The sequence below is a fragment of the Myotis brandtii genome, unplaced genomic scaffold, assembly GCF_000412655.1.
Source record: "Myotis brandtii unplaced genomic scaffold, ASM41265v1 scaffold463, whole genome shotgun sequence".
NCBI classification, from domain to species: domain Eukaryota; kingdom Metazoa; phylum Chordata; class Mammalia; order Chiroptera; family Vespertilionidae; genus Myotis; species Myotis brandtii.
Window position 1 is genome coordinate 1216631 of NW_005367694.1, and position 14322 is coordinate 1230952.

At 51.9% G+C, this 14322-nt stretch overlaps 2 protein-coding genes across 5 annotated transcripts in view; one reads left to right on the top strand and one right to left on the bottom strand.

Annotated features, from left to right (window-relative positions):
- Positions 1-129: 129 nt before the first annotated feature.
- Positions 130-9813, top strand: LOC102263842 (chromosome unknown open reading frame, human C12orf65). 4 transcript variants are annotated; one of them, XM_005875472.2, is made up of 4 exons: positions 130-248; positions 5839-6013; positions 7847-8154; positions 9405-9813. In XM_005875472.2, the coding sequence occupies exons 3-4, from the start codon at positions 7873-7875 to the stop codon at positions 9642-9644; spliced, it is 522 nt and encodes a 173-aa protein (XP_005875534.1). In that variant the 5' UTR covers positions 130-248; positions 5839-6013; positions 7847-7872; the 3' UTR covers positions 9645-9813. The 4 variants fall into 4 exon arrangements, with proteins under 4 accessions (XP_005875534.1, XP_005875533.1, XP_005875535.1 ...); XM_005875471.2 differs by having other exon boundaries at positions 5842-6013; XM_005875473.2 differs by having other exon boundaries at positions 5842-5983.
- A 2181-nt stretch (positions 9814-11994) lies between these two features.
- CDK2AP1 (cyclin-dependent kinase 2 associated protein 1) overlaps positions 11995-14322 on the bottom strand; it is a 10821-nt gene continuing 8493 nt past the window's right edge. The window contains exon 4 of the mRNA XM_005875475.2: positions 11995-12784. Coding sequence (XP_005875537.1) covers positions 12717-12784 — 68 coding nt within the window. The 3' untranslated portion in view covers positions 11995-12716. The remainder of the gene's footprint in view (positions 12785-14322) is intronic.

The window sequence follows — 14322 nt, forward strand, 5'->3', positions numbered from 1 at the left end:
AGGTCCAACGCCTGGGAACTGGTGCGGGGCGTGGTCATTGTCAAGCCCTCTCGTCTGATTGGTTCTCTGGCAGCTTTACCGGGAAAAGGCCTCAACTTTCCGCATGCGCAGTTGGTAAGAAGGCGGCTGGGAGCGTCGGCTGAAGCACGGCGCATGCGCAGACGCGAGAGTGTGGTTGCGATCCCTATTCGGCGGTGATTCTGATTCCCCACCAGGTCTTTGGGGGCGGAGGCCGATCGTGGGGTCGGGTAAGTGTCCGCGGAGAAATCGGGCACCCGCACGGTTACCCACGATTGTCAAGGGCTCTGGAAAGGGGACTGGGAGCCCGGACGCCTTGAGTTTTCCGGTTTGCGACTCTGAGTCGCGCAGCCTGTTGACCTGAGGCCCTGCTGGCGGTGCGGTGGAGCCGGTGCAGACACCTGAGCTGCTTTCCCTGCACCTGGTGTAGCCTAGGCTGCGGGGGGTCGGCCTTGGCGCTCTTCAAGGACCGGGGGGAGGGAGGACAGGAGAGGGAAGCCCACGCCCTGCAGAAAACAGGAGAAATGGAACGGTCCCCGTGGACTTGCTCAGCAGAGCCTGATCGCGCCCGTAGCACGCACGCAGCAGGGCTGTTGCAGGCCTGGCACATATTAGGTGTCAGCGTCGCTCCTGTCAGAGCTTTCAAAGGACGAGGGAGATCCCGCGTCCCTCGCCGTGGGCCCCCAGCCCCCCTCGCTCGGTTCCGTCCTCATTCTTCAAGCTGGTGAGCCTTTCCGGTACTTGCAGCTTTGAGATTTCCCTCCAGGCGTCCCGAGTCCACGGCGCAGGGGCTTTGGCTGCCACTTAGAGCTGCCTGAGCGGGCGGGACCTCGGAGCTGTGCCTGCCCTTGGGACGAGGCCGCCCATCGCATCCCAGCCCCCCAAGAATCCGTAGCAATAACGTTTCAGCCGGAAAGCACCCGTCTCCTTCCCAGACCTCATGCGCGCCTGGAGGACTGCAAGCTTAAATGAATCGAACCCCCACCCACCCCACATTTTGTTAATCCACCCGCCGATATTATGCTCGTGTTGATACCTAACCAAAATCCAAATTATTATTATTTTTTAATATTTTTTTTATTGATTTTTTACAGGGAGGAAGGGAGAGAGATAGAGAGTTAGAAACATCGATGAGAGAGAAACACGATCAGCTGCCTCAGGCACACCCCCTACTGGGGATGTACCCGCAACCAAGGTACATGCCCCTGACCGGAATCGAACTTGGGACCCTTCAGTCCGGAGGCTGACGCTCTATCCACTGAGCCAAACCGGCTAGGGCCCAAATTATTTTTTAATGGTGCTTTTATTTCATTCTTTTAAATGTGTTTTTATTGATTTGAGAGACAGAGGAAGGGAAAGGGGAGAGAGAGAAACATCCAGAGAGTAACAGGGATCAGCTGCCTCCTGCACGCCCCCCACTGGGGACTCTGCTCTGAAACCCAGGTATGTGCCTGGACTAGGGATGGAACCGGCACCCTCCTGGTTCGTGGGTCCACGCTCCACCACTGAGCCACACTGGCAGGGTGGAGTCTTTAAATTGACAGCTATGGCGGAGATCTTTCCATCTTTTACATTGACTGGGATAAGATCAGGCTATTCGGCAACAGTGGCCGATAATAGCTAGAAAAATGTAGTGCCTGTTAACCAGGGGATTATTTTGTGTCATTGGTTTTTATATACAAAGTTTGTCATCGGGGGACCAGTTCTCCACAGCAAAAGAGGAGGAACTCTAAAACTTTAAATCTATAGTTTACTCATTAAATATGGAAGGAAGTGATGAGGTATACATTTAAATACGGATTTTTTTCATCTTTCCCGAGCTTCATGACTTTTCTTACCATATTAGGTAATCCCTAAAGATCTCTAAGTTTGAACCAGGCCTTGTTTGATGAAGGTGGTTTTTTATCTTTCCATTTGAACCTGCGGGGAAGTCCAGCTGTGCTCCTGGCATCATAATTTGTTCCTTGGCACCTGCTTTCCTGGACCACAATTATGACCTCACCTAACAGTATGTCTTTGGTACTTTCAAGGTTGCCAAGTACTTCTTGAATGGGACCATCCCCAGTAAAATAATGAGCAGGTCGCTGTTCTAGAAGCCTTTTCGCTCTGAGCTCTAATCAAATAAACGTCCATGAAATCGTGAGTTTGCAGCGTGGGTCTGTGCGCTGAGACCACAGTGTGTGTGGTGTGTCACGGGTTGCTGAGCTCCGTAGTGTAGGGATCCGAAGTGCTCACTGCTTCACATTTGTGGCGACATGTGATTTTTCTCACCCCAGCTGGTACTACTACCTCCGTCTTACAGATGAGCAAACATGGCCAGAGTTGCATAGAGAGTTGAGACACTGACACAGGTTGCGCTGACTACAAAGCAAGATAGCCTTTCAGGGGCCAAAAAAATGAGAGGAAGAGTCAAGAGAAAGTTGAGGAAATGAGCTAACTTTAAGGAGCTGGGGAAAGGACGGGTCTGGAGATGTTACAAAAGGTAAAGAAACAAGCTGTAGAAAGGACCTATTTAGTTTAAAAAATGGACCAGCTGCCCTGGCTGGTGTGCTCAGTGGTTAGAGTGTTGGCCTTCGAGCCCACTTAGGGTCGGGAGTTCGATTCCCAGTCAAGGGCACGTACCTGGTTGCAGGTTCGATATCCAGCCCTGGTCAGGGTTCCTGCAATAAGCAACCAATCAATGTGTTTCTCTCACATTGATGTTTCTCTTTCTTCCCCCTCCCTCCCTCCCACTCTCAGCAAAATCAATGGAAAAAGTATCCTCAGGTGAGGATTGGGGAAAAAAAGGGGCAGGGGGACCAGCTAATGTTCTTCCAAGATAAGTCTGAAATAACGCACATAGTAGGCATCACTTTATTTGTATCTAATACACTCCTACTTGAAAGTGCCTTTAAGACTTTTAAGTCCCAGACAAACAGAAGCCATCATTATGGTAATAGAGGCGTGAGAATTTTTTAGGAGAAAATGTAGAGGATGGTTATTGCTGGTTTTTTATGTGCTTCTGTCTCATTTTAACAGCCTGGGTGTAAGTTATAAAGTTCCTGTTAGATGCCATAAATAGAAGACAATCATGGTGATGCTCATGAATAGGACGGGTGTCATTCTCCATGGGGTCAGAGGTTTCTGTTTAAAAGAAAAACTGAACGGGACGTTATGGGATGAATGGAAAGCTTTTCTCCTGATCTGCTTCATTGTTGCCTCTTGAACCGCAGCAAGAAGCCTATTAAACTTCGACCAGACCTAGAGTAGCCTCTCCCTCTCCCCCCCAAATCCAAGATGATAACTGCATTTCCTGCTCAACCCGTTATGCTTGTCTTCTTGGAGAACCAAGTCTCTGTGACACTTCCTGTGGGAGAGGCGCTTCATCCTCAGGGTAAACTGAGCCACGGAAAGGCCAGGGTCTGCTTCGGGCCTGAGCCGGCCCAGTGGCTCCATTTGGGAGGGGCTCGCTCTCAGAAGGGTTCCAGGCAACTAGAACAGGAGGGTGAGCCGGTGGGAAAGGCAGAGGGAGGCTGCTCGATCTGACCTCCCATTCTGCAGGGAGCACCAAAACTCACCTTTGCAACATGAATTAGCATTAAGCATTTCTCAGAATCCTCCTCTCACGGAGCCTCTGGTGCCATCAGCTGGCCATTTTGACTTTAAAGCTGCAAGGTTGCAATCAGCCTTTTCAAGCTCACTGGGCTTGGTCTTTGCCCATTGTTCTGAGACCTGTCTTTTTTTATTTTTTTCATTGATTTCAGAGAGGAAGGGAGAGAGATAGAGTGATAGAAACATCAATGATGAGAGAGAATCATTGATCGGCTGCCTACTGGGGATCAAGCCTGCAACCCAGGCATGTGCCCCAACAGGAAACCTAACAGCAACCTCCCAACTCATAGGTCGGCGCTCAGCCACTGAGCCACGCCGGTCAGGGGGCTGTTTTACTGTTTTTGATGGGACTACTAGGACAGTTAGAGTCCACACGTGGCTTGCGTTCTGTGTGTACCAGGCAGCGCTGTTCTAGCACATGAATGCATGGGAGCCAGCGTTTCGGGGGTTCATTCTTTAGGTGACCCAGCTTCTTCATCCCCTTGTTCCCATTTCACCTGTTCTGTGAACTCAAATCAATAATCGTTTCACTCTTTTCTCTAAGTAGCTTCACCCAGCTCTCTCCTTCCCACGTCCTCCGTCTCTTTAACGTCCTGATCTTGGGGTTTTCACCCTGCAAGTGGGACACTCCGACAAGCCTTGCTCAAAGCCCTTACCTGGGCCCTTGAAGTGTGTCTCCTGGGCCAGCAGTACAGCCTCCCCTGGGAGCTGGTTAGAAATGCAGACCCTCGCCCGGCCAGAGTGGCTCAGTAGTTGAACATCAACCTGTGAACCAGGAGATCACAGTTTGATTCCCGGTCAGGGCACATGTCCTGGCTGCGGGCTCAATCCCCAGTGTGGGATCGATGATTCTCTCTCATCATTGATGTTTCTATCTCTCTCTCCCTCTCCTTTCCTCTCTGAAATCAAATTTAAAAAAAAATTTTAAATGCAGAGCCTCAGGCCCTGATGACCAGTATCTCCTCTAACAAGGTCCCCAGAGTGGGTGTGCACCCGACAGGTTGAGTGGTGAGGACTTAACCCCCGTCTTTCCTAAAGCCCCATCCTGGGTCCTCTCCACATCTGCTCCTCCAGTTCGATTTGAGGACACTTCTGTGAGGTCAGAACGAGGGGCACCTAATAGAAGCAGGTTCCAAGGCCCGTTGCAGGCCCTGCAGGTGACTTGGGCCATAGAAAAAGCGTGAGAACCACAGCTCCGTAGCAGGTCATCCATTCCGGCCCATCCTGATGGACATCTTACCTTATCTTTTATGCTCCAGGCCCCTTGGGCTCCCCATGCCCAGGCCTGGCTCCTGGTAGACATTGAAACTACTATTGAACAAATTACCATTCCCTTTTGTAAAGGCCTGACACCTCTAATCTCTAACTTGGCCAAGTGAGAAGGGACTGGACAATGAGAGGCTTCACCCTAAACTGCACTCAGCAGGGATGCGCTGAAGCTGCCGGAAGTGAGGGTGGGAGCCAGCCCCGAACTGAGCTGCCACTCCCAGGAAGGAATCAGAGCTCAGCTCTCCCCTCGGCTGGTGTCCCCTTACCGGCACTTCTGTCACCTTTGTTTTTCTTTTTTAATGTCACGGTGAGCTCTGATTTCAGCTGCTCTTACTGTTCCCCGAAGATTTGGAGTTGCTCTGCGGGTATCACAAAAACTGAAATCCAATCCGGAATCTTCGCTGAGCTTTGGGGAAGTGGAACCATGGGTGTGTTGTCATTTTCAGCTGTCCTTGGAGTAGCACCAAAGCCCCAGGAGATACCAGTCGTCTTCGGGCTCGCCCAGTTGGCTGCTGGGATTGGCTGTTACACAAACCAGCCAGTCGCCGGGTGCTGGGGACCTTCCTGAGCTCCAGTTGGTGGGAGACCTTCCAGTGTGCGAGTGGCTCTGAACTGGGACAGAAAGAGAGATGTGAACCACACTGGGCTGACAAAGCACCCTCCCCCCGCCCTTTGTCTCCCACTCGCTTCCTTCCTTTGTCACCGGCCCTGCCCCAGGGCTGTCCCACCCGGTCACATTCACTCACTCACGCTCTGGGCTCCTGTCCGTAAGGAATCTAATCCTGGGACCAGACACTGTCTGAGGCACAAAGGAATCCTGTCCTGCGGGTTGAAAGCAGGGAGGGGCATCTGGACAGGGACTTGGTCTCGTTCAGGGAATCGTTTCTAGGAGGTGGGTTCTTTGTTGCCGCGATGCCGGGCAGAGTGCCCAGTTTATGGTCTATCGTTTTCTCTCCTGAGGAGACTCCTGAAATATCGCACACACGACAGCGGCAGTTGGTAAAGTAGCGTTTGGTGGCACACTCCTCCCAGCTATGGAGCCCTCACCACTGCACCTTCCTATCCCCCACGGCTGACCGCACTGAACACAGGCTTCTCACGGACGGTACGAGGTGGACCACGCACAGTCATGGAAGTGAGAACTAGCACTGGCGTAAGCCTTGCAAAGTGTGTTGTCTGTAGAAATAGTAGAGATAGGAAGACTGTCATCCAAAACTGGCCGGTAGCTCAGTTGGTTAGAGCATCATCCCGATGCACCAAGGTTGCGGGTTCGATCCCAGTCGGTACGTAGAGGTATCAACAATGAATGCATCAGTAAGTGAACAACAATGGATGTTTCTCTGTGTGTGTCTCATCAAATTTTTTATGTGTTTTTTTATTTTTCTACTCATCAATTTTTTAAAAATATATATTTCTATTGATTTCAGAGAGGAAGGGAGAGGGAGAGACAGACAGAAACATTAATGATGAGAGAGAACCACCGACCGGCTGCTCCCCACACGCCCCCGACCTGGGATCAAGCCCAAAACCCAGGCATGTGCCCCGATGGGGAACCAAGCCTTGACCTCCCAGCTCATAGGTCAGTGCTCAAACCCTGAGCCATGCCGGTCGGGCTCCAATCAGGTGGCACAGTCAGTTCTCATACTCCCAGGGCAACAGGGGTTTTGCTAGAAACCAGCCTCTTGCCTTCAAAGGCACCACAAAAGCCCCTCCCGAGCACTCTTTCCTCTGGCTCTTCGCCTGCCTGGGTGGGTGGCGAAGGCTTGGTCTCCATTCTCCAGATGAGAAGCCGCCCAGGCTGTGACTCGCCCCTGTCCACATGCACATCTTTGAAGAAGTAACACCTTTCAGATTCCTGCCTCCCTGACCCTCGAAAGAAAAAGACACCAGAGCCTGTGGGCTCGCCGTGTCCTCGTGGCTGCTATCCTCTGCACTTGTCAGCTGAGGCCGTTCCGCTCACGCTGCCTCCGAGCAGTTCTTTACTCTTACTGTCAATACCACTTTCTTTTTTACTGTGTTCCTCTCTGGCTAGTTGACGAGCTCCATGAAGACAGCCTAGCTCTTTGCCACCTCCCGTGGCTCACAGAACACCGCGCGTGGTGTTTTGAACCGACCCGGCGCCTTCAGGCAAGTCGGCTGGTTCGGTGGGCCTACGCCGCGGACCAGTTGGATCACGTCATTGGCCGTGTGTCTGAGGGACAGGTGTTCCTATTCAGACCCAAGAAACCGGAAACATTGAAAAACAACAGCCATGACGATGATGGACAGTGGTGGTTACTGTGCCCCACTGTCTAGGCTCAGCCGTCCACGGGCGATGGCACTCCGTCCGACGGGTGGATTTCAGAGACTCCCCGGCATTTAAATAACGTCCCCAGACTCAGCTCCCACTTCTGCCCTGATGTGCTGTTTAACACATCAAATCACAGCCCTGTTTGTTCTGAGCTTCACACTCAAACCCTCTCCTTCCTGAGAAAACAGCACCTCGGGGGCCTTGGAGATATTTCTGGTCCAGCCCGGCCGGCGTGGCTCAATGGTTGAGCATCTACCTATGAACTAGGAGGTCACAGTTCTATTTCCAGGCAGGGCACATGCCTGAGTTGCGGGCTCCATCCCCAGTGGGGAGTGTGCAGGAGGCAGCCGATCGATGATTCTCTCTCATCATTGATGTTTCTATCTTTCCCTCTCCCTTCCTCTCCGAAATCAATATATATATGTATATATACACATATATGTGTGTGTGTGTGTATATATATATATACACATACATATTTTTAAGTCCACTTAAAAAAAGATATTTCTGGTCTGTTATAAGAAAATATTTACCAGTGGGCAGGATACGGTCGAGTCATGTCTCCACTCACTTCCTAACACCCTCCCTACGAGATGGTCCTCATCGTCTGAACTGGGACCTGACGTGAACATGGGAGAGGGCCTCTCCCTGAAGGGCTGTCTCTTTTGTCCGATCCAGGTCTTCGGCAAGCAGAGCCCCTGTCCATGGGCACCTTGGGCTCATTTCGCTTTCCTGCCCCGCTGACCAGAATGTGCCCCGTGCCCTGGGCGCACAGGTACAGGGAGAAGCCGGCATTGCTGTCCCCGGGAGCAGGAGTCCCTCTGGTCCAGGTGGCAGGCAAGAAGGACCACCCCGCCCTGCTCTCCCTGGAAGAGAGTGACCTGGAAGAGCAGTTTGTGAAAGGACACGGTCCAGGGGGCCAGGCAACCAACAAAACCAGCAACTGCGTGGTGCTGAAGCACGTGCCCTCGGGCCTGGTCGTCAAGGTAGGGGAAGCAGGTGGGGCTTTCTGAGTTCACTAGAGGCTGGCACATCTCGTCCCATGCAGCCCCCTCCCAGCCCCTCTGGAGCCAGGCGCTTGCTGCCCTTGAACTTGGCAGGCAGCAGGGTTCTCGTAAAAGCATGGCTGCCGATGGCCGCAGCACTGCCGTGGGCGCTACCTCCCTGAGCAGCCAGCAGGCCTGGAGGTCTGCGAGCGTCCTCTGCCCTCCATCTCCTTGGAGGCCAGTGACACCCACCCCTCTGAGCATGAGCTCAGACCAGCCATTCCCAGCGCTCAGAAGCCTGCCCGCACGGCTGCCTGTGGGAGTCTCCCTTCCCTATAAAACCAAGCTCCCGCATCCCAGCTGCCAGCACACCTGCCCCTCTAGGAAATGGTGCCTCGGTGCAGGGGGACTGCCCGTCCACTCTGGGTGGCCAGAGGCCCGAGAGGCAGCCGAGCCTTGAGATACGACCAAGAGCAAAGCTGGCCTCGGTACCAGCGACACAGCACGGCTGAGGGCCTCACATGCTTTAGCTCTTAGTCCTCACAGGCCCCTCCACCCCTTCTTCCCGGCGGGACCGGGACCGGTAAGGAACGAGAGGTACAGAGGCTAAGGCACGCGCCAGGCCCTGCCAGCTCTCCCCACCCAGAGCACATCTCTCAGTCTCCACCACTGCTCTTCCCCTGGACGACCTGTCATTCAGGAGCCACAGGGAACAGCCTGAAACCTGACATCATTTTTGTTTAACCTGTTTTATATAACTTACTCCAAATTCTCTCGGTGCTGTTCTCTCGCCCTGACATCCCCGAATTCCCATCAGCCAGCTTCGCCGGGCCTGGCCCCCGCGCTCGGGCATCACATGCGAATGCTGTGGCGACTGATGGGAGAGCCCGTTTCCCTCTCGGACAGAAGCTGACCTTTGCACACAAAGTGCTCGTGCCCTGCCCACAGCTGGGCATTTCAGTGTATGTTTTCAAAATTATTTTGGGATTGTAAGTTATTTAAAGGCTACCGTTGCTTCTAAACAAAACCACACTCCCAACTAGAAACAGTTGCTGTGAAAGCCACATCCGACATGGGTGTGGGCCAGGGACACGCCCTGGCTTTGTCACCCCTTCGCTGGGATTCTTGCCGAGTGTCCTTGCCTCCCGGGCCCGCCCCCTCTGCAGGGACGAGGTCGCGTGTGCTGAGTCCTGGGGTCCCGAGAACCAGCCTGCGGTTCTCGGGTCACGAACCTCCTCTCCCTCCCGCAGTGCCATCAGACGAGGTCCCTCGATCAGAACAGGAAGCTGGCTCGGAAAATCCTGCAAGAGAAAGTGGACATTTTCTACAACGAGGAAAACAGTGTTGCTTACAGAGAAAGACGCGAAGCAGAGAAGAAAAAGCAAGAACGGAAGAAGAGAGCAAAGCAGACCCTGGAAAAGAAGAGGCTGCTGAAGGAGCTCTGGGAGTCGAGTAAGAGCTCCACGGCGGGAACAGCAGGTTCGGAGTGAGGAGCTGCCAGAGGCTTTCGAGGAAGAAGGCGGGGGTCCCTCCCCCGCGTGGCTACAGGGCTTCAAAAGCAGTATTTGAGCCGTTTAAAAAGCGTCAAATTGTTTTACATGGCGGATTAAACTGTGGATAGAGATGCACTTAAAATAAACCTGAGAGAAACGCAGGCGGTCCCTGCTGGAGGCAGTGGCTTCTTGGGGGGGTTGGGGCGGAGGCAGGTCATCGTCGTGAGAAGCAGCTCCGAGGGGCTGCAGGTGGCAGGCAGTTTGATTTCGGGACCTGGGCTGTATCAAGAAGGGTGTCGCCTTATGTCTTTATGCTGTACATTTGGGTACCTTATTATCAAAGGTTAGGGGGAAAAAAGGAGGACTATTTTTTAAAAGTATAACTGTTAAAAAGGTCCATTTCTATGGAGACCTGTGAAATTGAGACAAAGATTAATAACCTGTAGGGTAACCTCATCATCCGCTGGGAGGTCACTGCTCAGTAATACTTAGAGGTCAGCTTAATGTCAGGTTAAGAGAATAAAAACAAGCCCTGGCTGGTTTGGCTCAGTGGATGGAGCATCGGCCTGCGGACTGAAGGGTCCCAGGTTCGATTCTGGTCAAGGGCATGTACCTTGGTTGTGGGCACATACCCAGTAGGGGGTGTGCAGGAGGCAGCTGATCGATGTTTCTAACTCTCTATTCCTCTCCCTTCCTCTCTGTAAAAAACCAATAAAATATATTTTTTTTAAAAAAGAGAGAATAAAAACAAGATGGCACCCTAGCCAGTTTGGCTCAGTGGACAGAGCGTCGACCTGGGAACTGAAAAGTCCCAGGTTCGATTCCGGTCAAGGGCACATGCCCGGGTTGTGGGCTCGATCCTCAGTGGGGGACTTGCAGGAGGCAGCTGATCAATGATTTTCATCATGGATGTTTCTATCTCTCCCTCTTCCTTCCTCTCTGAAATCAATAAAAATATATTTAAAAACAAGACAGCCAAGACATGCAGGTTAGGAAGGCACTGGCCCCACTAGCTGGTTGTACCACATGACCAAGTGACCTCTCCCATGAGGAAGTAGGCGCATCATCCCTGTATGTGGATTTACAGGTAGGTCTAGAAGGGATGAGCTTCCAGAAACCCGATTTGCTTGTGAGTTTGTTCGACACCATCACCATCCTTTGCCCTGACCATTTGGGGCTGTTCAGGCAGGTCCATAGCCTGGCATGTTGGAACACTTCTCAAGTTCCCATAGAAAACTAACGGGAAAGACCCATGAGGTGAGCAGGTCCATCAGATACAGCGCCTCCCTCATTTCTGCAGCCAAAGAAACTGACCCCTAAGGCAGTGACCTCGTCCGGAAGCTCAAGTGTCCTCCACAAGGCTCTCTAGACCCCTGGGTGCAGTGGGCAGGACCCTTTCCCACTCCAACTTCCACCCCAAGGCCGCCAGGTAAGGTACCTGGAACAGCGCACAGGAGCCGGGAAGGGCGGGAGAGCTGCAGACAGGAGCTTCCATTCCCATCTCCTTTCCTGCACCTTTTGGCATCTCTGCAGACAAGCTCACTCCCTAGAACCCTTCCTATGGCCAGTCCTGTAAGGGCCGGACTGCCTCGAGCCTGCGAAACTGCCCATACCCCTGGCAAAGTGAGTGCTCACCCCGTGGGGATTCATAGTACAAGCTCCCTCCACCACTCGGATTCTCACACGCCCAGCACCTCCTGGCGCTGTCCGACACCATAGCAGCATGTGAGTGGCCACGGTGCATGAAAAACAGGTTCCTGCAGCACCCAGGAAACGCTCACAGGATTAGCACCTAAAGACTGAGAAGGTCCTAATTGCAGGGGACGGACGGGGAGGGTGCAGGGCAAAGTGAGGAACTGCTCTCACCGCGTTCTTTCCTGGCAACCCCTGAAGTTCACTGCAATTAAAATGCACCACAACGCAACTTTGCAACTTCGCTGTCTCCCTGCCTTGTGACCGCAGCGAACGCTTCCCCAGCCCGCTGTGCTAATCACATCTTCCCATGGCGCTTCTGGGTCAGCTGGGAAAATGCCACCTTTGACAGGTCTCTCTCACCTCTCCTTGAGGAGCTGTTTTTAAAATGCCACTTGAGCCTGGCTGGTGTTGCTCAGTGGTTGAGCCTTGACCTAGGAACCCGGAAGTCACAGTTCGATTCCCTCGCAGGGCACATGCCGGGGGTTGTGAGTTTGATTCCCCAGTAGGGGGCGTGCAGAAGGCAACTGAACCATGATTCTCTCTCATTGATGTTTCTTTCTCTATCCCTTCTCTGAAATCAATAAGAAATTAAAAAAAAAACAAACACATTTTTTAAATGCCACGATTCAAGGAACCCACATCTTGATACCAGTTGTTAATGAAAATAAGCTTTATTACATCAAGTAATAAATACATACAAAGATGCAAACAGTATTAGTCACTTTCTTCCAGATGTTTGGATCCACTGATGGGAAAGGCGGAACTGAAATCTACATACATCCTTAGGGAAAATTTCAGGGGTCCTTGTCAGGCGAGGTTGGAGGTTGAGGTTCGGTAAGTTGCTCTTTCTTCTGTATTTATAACTTGTGCATTTTAAAGATGGACTTCAAAGTACTAATAGTCATGGAAATGCTTAAGCAAAAAAAAAAAAAGTTACACTGAGCAGAATTTATAGTGTGTGGCGAACACGCTGGCTACTAAAGCGCTGCCGCAGGACTCGCTGAAACAAACCCTCAGAGCTGGATCAGCTCAGAAGAGAAACAAAGAACCACGTAACAGAAATGCATCCAGAAGAGAAACACCGGTATCTGGGAGGCCAACTACGGTTTGCGGTGATAGGTAACTGACGTGCATCATGTAAATCAATGCTTAAAAAAACAGAACGCCCTGGGTAGTTCCTAACTAACATGTAAACCTAAAACTGCGAAAATCTCCATCTCAGCGATGGGAGGTTCGGAGCCTGACGAGCCACGGGAGGAGTACGGGGAGGAGAAACCAAGCTGTTACCATTCTGAAACCGAGTTTCATCTGAATAGGGGGCATGAGCTGTCACTTCTGGGAAGAAGATGGAAAGCCTTCGCGCTGACTCGGAGGCTAGGACCTGGCGTTCCGCTCCGTCTCAGCCAAGCACTCCCGAACCAGCCCTCTCGCGTGGATGATGCCTGGAAGAGAAGAGGCAGGGGCTGGGATCATCCGCCGGACCCGGTCCGGGAGAGGAACCCGGTCCGGGAGAGGAACCCGGTCCGGGAGAGGAATCCAGTCCAAGAGAGGACTTCGAAGGAGGAAGAGGGTCCTTTCACCACCAGCCAGAGAACCCTCGTACTGAACTGGGACCCACATCCAACCACCCAGGCCTCCACATGGTTTAAACGGCTCTAAAGCCCTAGCCAGTTTGGCTCGGTGGATAGAGCATTGGCCTGCAGACCAAAGGAAACCTGGGTTCAATTCCGATCAAGGGCACGTACAAAGATCAATAGGAAAATATCCTCGGGTGAGGATTAACAAAAAATAAAAGATAAATTACACACACACACACACACATACTCTCTGAGTGGCCAGATTATTATGACCGGCCAGATTATTATGACCACCCCATCAGTACTTCGTTGGGCCTTCAATACTGCAGCAATTCTTTTTGGCATTGAGTCCACGAGATGTTGAAAGGTGATGCGAGGAATCTGACACCATGCCTGATGAATAGCACTGTCCAGTTCTGTGAGATTTGATGGTTGTGGAACCAGCTGCCTGATGGCTCTTTTAACTTCGTCCCACAAATGCTCAATTGGATTGAGATCTGGTGATTGTGGGGGCCACCGAAGCAAGGTAAAGACTCCCTCATGTTCTTGAAGCCACTCCTGCACAATACAAGCACCGTGGCATGGTGCATTGTCTTGTTGAAATAAGCCATCTCCATTGGGATACACCATCAACAGGATAGGATGAACTTGATCAACAACAATACTTAGGTATGTTGTGCTATTCAGACGTTTATAATGATCTGGCCCTCTAGCAACTTCAGCGGGAAATTATAGCTAATTTACCTACAAACGTCAGGTGGTCATAATAATCTGGCCACTCAGTGTATATATATGTATACTAATAAAAGGGTAATATGCTAATTAGACCGGGAGACCTTCCGGACGTCCTTCCGGACAAAGCCATGGTGGTGGGCTGAGGCAGAGGCAGTTAGGGGCAATCAGGCCAATTGGGGGTAAGCAGGCTGGCAGGGGGGCAGTTGGGGGTGAGCTGGCTGGCAGAGGGTGGCAGTTGGGGGTGTGCAGGCCAGCAAGGGGGGGCAGTTGGGGGCAAACAGTCCAGCAGGCAGAGTGGTTAGGGGCGATCAGGAAGGTGAGCGGTTAGAAGCCAGCGGTCCTGGATTGTGAGAGGATGCAGGCTGTACTGAGGGACACCCCCACTCCCATGTACGAATTTCATGCACCGGGCCACTAGTATGTGTGTATATATATCCCAAAATTCACGCAAGAAGTAATTTTGATAGAAAACACAGGTTTATAATTAAAAATTGTAAATTTTTTATTGATTCATAAAGTATACAGTATAGGGTTATGTATGGAATAGCATATCGGGTAAATGGCCTCCACGGCTTTGCTGGCACATACGCACTCTTTTGTTATTGCCTGAGCAGCCGCATTTTCGAAGAAGAATGGTCTGATGATGCCTCCAGCCCAAAATCCGCACC